The 9,432-nt window shown below is 37.5% G+C and overlaps 1 protein-coding gene across 2 annotated transcripts in view; it reads right to left on the bottom strand.

Annotated features, from left to right (window-relative positions):
• Positions 1–805: 805 nt before the first annotated feature.
• AGPS (alkylglycerone phosphate synthase) overlaps positions 806–9,432 on the bottom strand; it is a 55,327-nt gene continuing 46,700 nt past the window's right edge. For both annotated transcript variants that reach the window (XM_054829646.1, XM_054829647.1), the window contains exon 20: positions 806–1,113. In XM_054829646.1, coding sequence (XP_054685621.1) covers positions 992–1,113 — 122 coding nt within the window. In that variant the 3' untranslated portion in view covers positions 806–991. The remainder of the gene's footprint in view (positions 1,114–9,432) is intronic.

Raw genomic sequence — 9,432 nt, 5'->3', positions numbered from 1 at the left:
ATAGGAAACTGTACAAAACCAAAATGGGACATCTCACTTTCAAGATGACAGTATGTTGTCTGCTTAAGTGTTTTATTAAACTGTTGAGACTGTTTCAAAAGACAGTGCTGGGCAGTTTCATTTGAATAGCCAAAACTTTTTTTTTTTACCCAAAAAGATATTTTGCATCTCTGCAAAACAAACAAAACAGGAGCAAAAACCATACACACTAAGACTGAAGTACAGATGAAGGCAAAGTTTTGTTACAAACCTGTTTTCAACATACAGTGAGAAATGTCCATTGTACAAAACTTAGTGACTGACCTACAATTAATTTAAGATTATCCCAGCAATGCAAATACAACTCAGAACAGCTAATTGTGTAAGATTTTTCCAACAGTACTACAGTGGGAGACTACTGACTTTCTAGAAGTAGTTTGACTTACATTGTCTCTTTTGATCAAACCCTACATTCATACTTTAAGTATTCGCTGGTTACAAGTCTGTTGCATACTTAGTCCTTCAGCACAGTGAAGTACTCCTTGGTGTTCTCTCATCTGTCTGCTAGCAGCTTTCCTTTAGCACAAGGCTGGGTTGAGCAGCTGCTTCTGTAGAACACACTGTTGTCAGTCTTTGTTCTCCTTGCAGGGGATGCTTTAGTAAGAAACATCTGGCAGCATCCAGCATTGAAAATACTGTCAGCTGTGTTGCCTAACCAAACTTGGAAAACCAAATTTGCATTTCCTGGTTAGTAATACACTTTGTGCCCAGTGGGTTGTTTAAGAGTTTAAGAGAATTGTAAGTAAAAATCCATAAACGTTAAGAGTGATGTTTACACTTTATTGGCAGGGGAGGGGGGGGGGGGAAGGGGTGGCAAAAAAAATATCAAAGTTACTAGTTTTTAAAGTTTAGTCTATGTTATATTTGATTACTGGGATATCAATACAATGAAAGTGGAGGAATTTCAACAGTAATTTTGAAGAAGTTTTAGTACATCATGTTGTGCAGGGCTTTATAAAAGATTTTTGTTTCCAAAGATGTTATTGGGGTCCACATATTCTTTAACAGATCTCAGCATTCCCAGGCCAACATCAGAGATGCTCTCCTTCATCCAGCGCTTCCGCAATTTGCCTACTGGAAAAACAAAAACAAAGTGTTTCAATATATGGCAGGATTCTAAGAGCCAATCAATCTTGTGACCATGAATGAATAAACACTGTGTGATAAATGCTTTTATTCAAAAATGAGAAATGTTTTGCTTTATTTGATTTATTGAGCCCACCAGACTATCAAGCTCATTAAGCTCAGCATACTCCCAGAGGAAGACTGTGTTCCACACTGTCTACTTTCTTTAGAAACTATGAAATTTAGATGAAGCTTAGGCTGAAATCACATGTTCTGTTAAAATAGGGAATTGGTAGTAAGTTTTAAAAAGCCAAACTCATTTTAATTAGGGAACTGAAGAGGAGATTATTAAAAGACAGAACTCTATACCTCTTGATTGCTTTAAAGTAAAAGCAGAACTCAAACTTAAAACCATCTTGGTTTAAATAGCAAAAATTTGTTTTCTAAGGAGAAGGCTTAAAGCCTAGTTTCAAATCAAGAAAATAGCTTATTTCATTTAAAAGTTTTTACATGCGCTCATAATTGCTCCTACACCATTACGCAGGGGCTTAGTTTCCCATGTAAAGATAGATATTTACAACATATACCAAATACAAAGCAAAGCTGAAACACCAGCCATTTAAGAACTCATTTCACTAGTCTCACAATAGTCCTGTTAAATGGCCAAGTGTTCACATACTAATTAACCAAGTCATCAACTCTGAATTAACAGATCACTCAAAATAAAGGACATTTTTTCATTAAACACACTATAGCATTTAACTTGTCAGCCTGAAACACGTGCCATTTGTCAGTATGATGTGATATAGTAAAGCTTTGAGAGACAGATGCTTTAAGAGTATCTGAAGCTAAATTCAAGCCATCTTTTGTGCCCTGTTCTCAGGGTAACCATCAAACTGTCATCAGAATAATAAATTACAGGGACACCTCTGGAGAACACAGTATATTTGTTTATACCTCAAGGAATATGAACTAGTCACAATGCCAACTGAAAAAGCAAGTAATGTGAGAAAGAATGAAATTTGCAGTTTGCTAGAAAACAACTATTAGCAGCATGCATGTCAAGAGCAAAGATCCTAACTGAAGGACAAAAGAATTTGTCATGTGGTAGGACCTGTGGTTGTATTTTGCAGCCCAGCTCAAGAAAAAAAATCCCTATCTGTAAATATACCATCACTACAATTTGACTGTCTGAGCAAGTTGATGTAGTTGAATTTTATCTGGGGATACTTTAATATTACTACTACGTTAGAAAAAAAATCATAGATGTGGCTTGACCATCACCTCAAGTCACTCACATTGGCTCTTACACAAGCAGCTGAAGAACAGTCATTACCATTCTCAACTGTTATCTGTAATATAGTTTCAGTGAATGTGTCCTGTGGTTATGGATGTAATTGTCCTGAAAAGACTGCAAACAACTGCTCCAACAAGATGGAGCACATTAGAATCACAGCAGGATGCCCAACAGCTAGCATGCCTGCCTCTTTTACACCTCCACTAATAATGCAATTCCACAAGGAACTGAACTACTGTCTGAGCAGCACCAAACAGTCGTTGCATATTTAATGAAGTCGCTCACCAAGTGCTGGAAAACAGAAGGTGCTTGGAGTGCATCATTAGTTCTGTCAAAGCGATAATTTACACATCTATCTTGTCAAATTTTCTATGGTTTATACTTTTGCAATAATAAATCTAACATACATTTGATTAGTGAACTGGAAAGAAAAAAAGCTGTACTACAGTTACCAGCAGTCCTTCACAAACATGTTCAATGAAAAGACTTTAACCCCTTGATAACAGTAGGTTGGAGCCCCTGCTCCTATTCTTTATGTTGGTAAGATATACATGGATTTTTTCAGCTACTCAAGTTTTCATATTAGAGTTAAAAAGAATTGAAGCAATCTTGATCTTAGAATTCTAAGCTGGTCCATCTGATTAAATGGAAAATAGACCAAGTGAAGGAAAGGCTCTGTGCAGATGAGAGCACCATTTAGAAACACAATGTTTATATTTGTTTTACTTCAAGTTAGTGCTGCCCTGTAAGTATTCTGTTTCTCCTCCACAGGACAATCCAATTAGCTTCAAGGATGAGAAGGGAAAAGCAGAAACAAAATACCATAATAGTAAGAGACATTACCATGAACGCAAAACCAATTCCAAGTAGCAAAGTTGCTTAACTCCACTCTAAGCCTAGCCAAAGAACAGCTTTGGGTCAAGGAAGCCTTAACTTCCCCCAACAATAACAGGTCTCAGTTAAGCCTGATCTTACCATAGACTAGAGCAAACCACATTTCTGTTTCAGCCTAGAGAAAGTAGACTTAGTTTTAGGCCTAGATGATGCTATTTATACAGAACTGATGTGAGACAGTGGACAGAACCAGATTTTAACCAGGCATCTACCACTTACAGGCTCTCAGCCTGGTATACTGTTCTCAATTAAAAACAGATCAAATTCACCTGATTCTATATGCAACATAACATTATCAATAAGGATCTCAAGACAGCATAACATTGTACAATCAATTTGTAGTAGCTTAACAAGTCACTACTTGTCAACTCAGCTATACACACACAATCCTTGTTGCCCCAACTGGAAACAAATACAGCCCTTCCTTCTTGCATCTTCTTCCTCTGAAGACACCTAATCTTACATCTTAATTATCCAAGATGAAGTGCAACAGAATTAGTTTAAGTTTTACAAGTAGCAAGTGCCCTGTTCCTGAGGGGTGCTGAGCAATTTAATGCCTTAAAACATTGACTGCTAGGAAGCCACAAGTCTTCAATCTGAAACCCAGCCTATTACATAGAGTACAAGCACCCAAGCATGACAGAGTCTACTTCACACAAAGTACTTCAGACAAAGCCAAGAAGCTTGTTCAGCACCAACTCTCAAAGACAGTCCAACACCAATTTCACTTCTGCAGTATTTTCAAGTTTTATCATTATAGTCCATGTATGAAAGAAAAACACGTGAGCTAGATAAGTAACTTTTCCCCAGTTGTGACACATGCTGATCCAGCCCTTAGCTGGTTTCATTAGAAGAGTTGCGCACGCTTCCAGTGCCCTTCTAATCTGTTAGGGAGTAAAGTACACTTTTGTATAGTGCAACCATACTCCTCCTGCAGAGCCCACCCTTTGAAAAAAACCAAACGCGCACTGACATTATAATCTCTGCCAAAAGTGACAACAGTTTCCCATGTGCATGGTTTTTCCAAAGAGAATTGTATGGACAGCACATACTCGCTGGCCACAGAGAAGGTAAAATGGGAGTACAGGTCTCCTAGCTTATAAAGGCTACACTTGCTCATCTTTGAAAATGCATCTGGATGGCTGCAAAAAAAAAAAATCTATCTGCTAAGGATGGAGCTAGCAAATAGCAGGCAGCAATTGGTTTTCTCACTTTTGGAATATGTGCACTTGGGCACACAGTCTTGTAATGAAAGTTTTAGTGTAGCTGATGGATCCCAGGAATAACTCTACACCCATGTAGAACAGACTTATAGCAGTGTGTGATCCTAGTGTAAATAGGCTCTAGTGGCACTGCTCATGGCCCCATACTTCACCTGCTCCAGCCCTTTCAACTTAGAGGGGCAGTTATTGCAGAACAGCTCCGCAAGAGGAGAAGCAGTAACAGGTCAGGAAGATGAGGCTCTTCCAGCTGTTGCAGGCTCTTCCTGAAGCTGGCTGTCTCTACAGAAAGCATCTCTCTGCTCCTAGAAATTGCTTAATGGGTTATTACTCTTCCAGAGAGAACTCTGCGATACTGAGAAAGCTCAGTGCATTAATCGAATACTGTGGTAATGCTGGAGTATACTGGACCAATGTACCTAAAGTCTACATTTACATTAACATTTACCATCACCATAACATCTGGCACATTTTCACTTGATATCTAAACAACTTGAAAGTACTTTCAAGTTCTGTGTTGATGAATCAGAAAGTCCTTTTCATTTATTTGGTGGCAAATACACTGAAGATGACTATGAAGATTTCAACAGACCAAGGAGGAAGATATAACTGCATTATTATATTATTTCACATGAGGTTACTCCATGTCTAACAAATGCCATAGTTTAAACTCCTCCTAATCAGCAGAGCAAGCTCTAGGTTTAAGATTCAAGCATGATCAGTCTCTAGTGCTTAAAAGTAAGAAGATATTTTTCCTGTGTAGAGGAAAAAAGAATGTGTTCAACTCGTCCTATAAGGGAATTTTATAATTCCAGATTTTGTAGTTTCTGTGGGTTAATTACTGCAGTGTATAGCTTAAGCCACAGCCTCTTAATGATGCCAAAGAACTGCAATGTCAAACATGGAGATGAATGCAAATAAGGCGTATGGAGGTTTATGTTTTTTGAGGAGTTTGTTTTCAGTTTTGTTGCTTGGTTTTAGGCTTTTGTTTGGTTTAGGGTTTTGTTGTTTGGGGTTTTTTGTTTGGTTTTGTTTTCCTATGTAAACTGCCAGGAAATTGATACTATACCTAAACCTGTGGAGCCTGGGCTACATTAACCTTTATTCTAGTCGATCTGTCTAGAAAATGGACAAAAATTAGTTCTATACGTTAAGTGGCTAAATGGGGGTATTTTCCTCAAATCCACAAGCTGATAATTGTTTCCTTAAGTAACCAGTTTCAGTTAGAATTGTCCCTGCAAGGGAAACAAGCTATCATTAATTTTTACACTGTTCCTTAGTTTTACATGGGTGTTTAGCTTGCTAATACAGAAGGGATCAGGCCCAAATCCAGCCAGCTCCCTTCTGATGCTGTACCCCAAAGGGGTGATAGTTGTATAGTCCTGATACTTCCTCAACACGTATTGTTTTACATATACAAAAAAAGCATGTATTGTATGAAACAGGAATTCAGAAAAGCAAGGTACAACACATCATATGGTGGTTTTAGGGCTTGCCCTAAATGATTAGAAGAATCATTTATCTAAACTTAAACTTGTATCTACAAGAAATTGTCATTCCTAATGCTGCTTTTTAAATGTTAAGTTTCTAGACGCTGTGGCTCTAGCAACCCTTACTTAAATGACTCTCAAATCAAAAGATACTCACTGGCCAGAAAAGCGGAAGGATCAAAGCCATGTTCAAAGATGTGCACGATCCCTTTCTAAGGGCAGGACATAGTCAAGGCAAAAACTATAATCAAGACTAAAATCTCATGTAGGAAATGAAGACAAGGAATGCTACAACTAGGATACTTAACTCCTGAATACCTTTGAAAAACTTTTCCTAAGTCAAAAATTATGTCATAGCATTAGTTGAATGGGAGGCATAAGAAACCACTTCAAAGTCAAACATTAAAAACTACTTTAAAACCACTAAGAAGCTTTTCAGCAGTTCATTCACAAAAAGTTTAGTGAGAAACAGACCTACCATATTTAGGTAGTAGACTGCTAGGATCATAAAAAAATCTGATAACCTCATCTATAAAGATCAATTACTGATGCACTGGAGAATGGCTGAATTCCCTCTGTGTAAGAAGTGGCTATCTGATCAGCTATGCATTTTGGGTGTATTTTTATAGCCAAGACATGCACCTCAGATTCTTCCTAAGTGTAAATTCTATTCATTACATAATCTAGAAACATTATCAAGTGTTAAATACTAACATTACAGTAGCAAAACCATTCCTGACACTCACCAATTAAAGTATTTGAAAGTCAAGAGTGAGAAAGACTTCAAAAAGAAAAGAAAATTTGATTAAAAGGACAAAGTCATTTAAGTTGCAGTATCATAGAAATGATATCCAGATTTATAAAACCAAAAAAACTGGATATTCTACCCCAAAATACAAGTAATTGTTACATTGGAAGGATAAATTACCCAGATATGTATGTCTGGCTTTGCTACAGCTTCTTGTGTCTATGAGATGCCTGCTGTACAAGGCTGATATTGATATACTTCTGCAATTTCTTTGTTGGAATGTTATTGTTGTTACATATTGCAAGGTGTGATCTTTCAGGTAATCCATTAACAAATAAAAAAGTTATGCTTCTTATAAGTTTTAAGTCTGAAAATTCATTGGGGGAATTCATTGGAATTCATCTAAGAAGTCATCAGGATTGCTACCTTTAGTGTGTCTTGGCTAAAGTTACAATATTTTTCATTAACCTGAAGGGAGGGGAGGAGAGAAGAGATGCTGAGATTAAAATAGAATCCAAAGTAAAGTATTTCTGAAGTTACTCTTCATAAAAAGTATCATGATTTCAGTTCTCACTGTAGGTTGTCGCTACCTGCAGTTAGTGCTTCTGCAGATGTAAAGTAATTTAGAGCTTTACACATTTTAAACTGTCATATATGACCACTTCTTCACTCAAGGAGCATATGAAGATTGACTTAAGCAGGCTTTGTATTTCCTATAGCCTCAAGTCCCAGACTACATCTGTTTTCTTTGATACACAAAACCAGAGTTAAAATAGCTCCATTTATCACAGTGTGATTGTAGGCAGACAAACCAGCCTGTCTGTTTCCAGATAGCGAAAACAACTGTTATTAATCACAATTACAAGACAAATACTAAAAAAAATTGCACCAGTATTTTCTTTTACCCCACACAATAGACCAGTCTTAGCAGTGCTAAGAGTGGCAAGACCTGAAGGTCAGTAAATAAAACTGATACCATTTAGGCTAATCCTCAGCAGCACATCTACTAAGCACTGAGGAAAAAATGGATCTTTAATATCGTACACCATGAACTGCCAGACAAAAGCATTCAAAGCACAAAATATTTATCAGTATAAGAGGCAGTCATGCATACAACAGGAGCATAAGAAATCTAACAGAAACCAACTTTTCCATATCTCTAGAGTCAGAAAGTTCAAGTATACAAGGATTTGAAAACACTACATAAGGTTTTTTTCCTTGTTCAACATATGCTGTAAGCAAGGTTTCATATGGTGAGGGCAAATACATCCAAACATGTGACAAGCTCCAGCTGCATGCGAGTTAATGGATGAAATGCTAGTCACAGTAAAATACAGCTGCCACAGCAGGGGAGAGCACAATAGTACATCAAGGGGGTAATTCTATATCCCATGTGTGAGAATTGACCAGTCCGCTATACCACCATATTAAAGATTTAATCATAAGATAAGAGCATATTAAACAAGAAATACTGAAACTGTTTTCACTAATATTATGACCTACACATCTTACAATATCCTGATATTGCTAAAGCAGAGTCCATTTCAGTTTCTATCAAAGTTGGGCTGTTTTCAGACATCTTAGTTAAAAGTTTCAAGTCCAGTAAGTCACCAACATGTTTTAAAGCACAGCTTCTGCCCTTCAGTTTTCCCTACACAGAGCTTTTTAAGTAGTACAAAATTTTAATCTAGTTTTAAACCATTAGACTTCCTCCTCTTTGCTCTTATTTCTGTGGCCAGACAATGCCCCAAGAGAGCAGAGAGAAGAAATGCATTAAGTTAACCCGCTCAAAGAGGCTAGCTACGCAAATCAAACTGACTTCACAAGTCTTCCTGACATCCAAGTTTACAGCATTATATAGGACACATGCAATCAAATTAAGCTATCTGAATATGCAGGAAAAGCATATGTAAAGCATCAGGTACATGAAGTATCACTTATACATAGCACTAGCTCTTAAACTTAATATCAAAGCACAAAATAGCTTGCAAAGAGGCTAGTAACTCAGGACAAGTAATCCCCAAACTCCGAGAGAAGAAAATGAGTAGTCAGAAGTTAGCAGACAGCAAGCTAGTAATATCAATACTTACATAACATCAATTATGCAACAAATGGTAGATTGCAACATAACCCAGTTTAAAGTCACTAGCTCTTTCATGCACATACTTTCCTTAAGTGCTCTGGAATGAGCGCTAACAGCATCCACCTAGTCACAAGGGATACTAAACTGTCTTAAAACTGAAACTCTCATTTGAGGTCTTTGTAATGAATATACCTCTACACAAGGTTCAGTAGAAGCTGCTTAAGACAAACTGATCAACTATGTTTTCAGGTTCTCAGCCTGTAGACCTCCTGTCAAAGGTTTGAAGCTGGTACTCAAACATACCACATTGTGTGACTTGACATCAAGCAAACCAGGTCTAGGGACCCTTCCCCAGAAAGTCTGGCAAACAGGTGAAAAGTTTCTAGAAAAGAATGCCCAGAGATTCCTGCCAGTAATTTCAATTAATGCCTGTGAATTATTTTCCCCAGATCTATTACACACTAATTTATGTACTGTGTTGGGTTTGTGTGGCAAGGTTTTGGTAGCGGGGGGGCTACAGGGGTGGCTTCTGTGAGAAGCTGCTAGAAGCTCCCCCTGTGTCTGATAGAGCCAATGCCAGCCAGCTCTAAGACGGG

The sequence above is a fragment of the Grus americana genome, chromosome 6, assembly GCF_028858705.1.
Source record: "Grus americana isolate bGruAme1 chromosome 6, bGruAme1.mat, whole genome shotgun sequence".
In the NCBI taxonomy this organism is placed as follows: domain Eukaryota; kingdom Metazoa; phylum Chordata; class Aves; order Gruiformes; family Gruidae; genus Grus; species Grus americana.
Note: the sequence above shows the minus strand (reverse complement) of the source record. Positions and strands in the feature narration are given on the sequence as shown.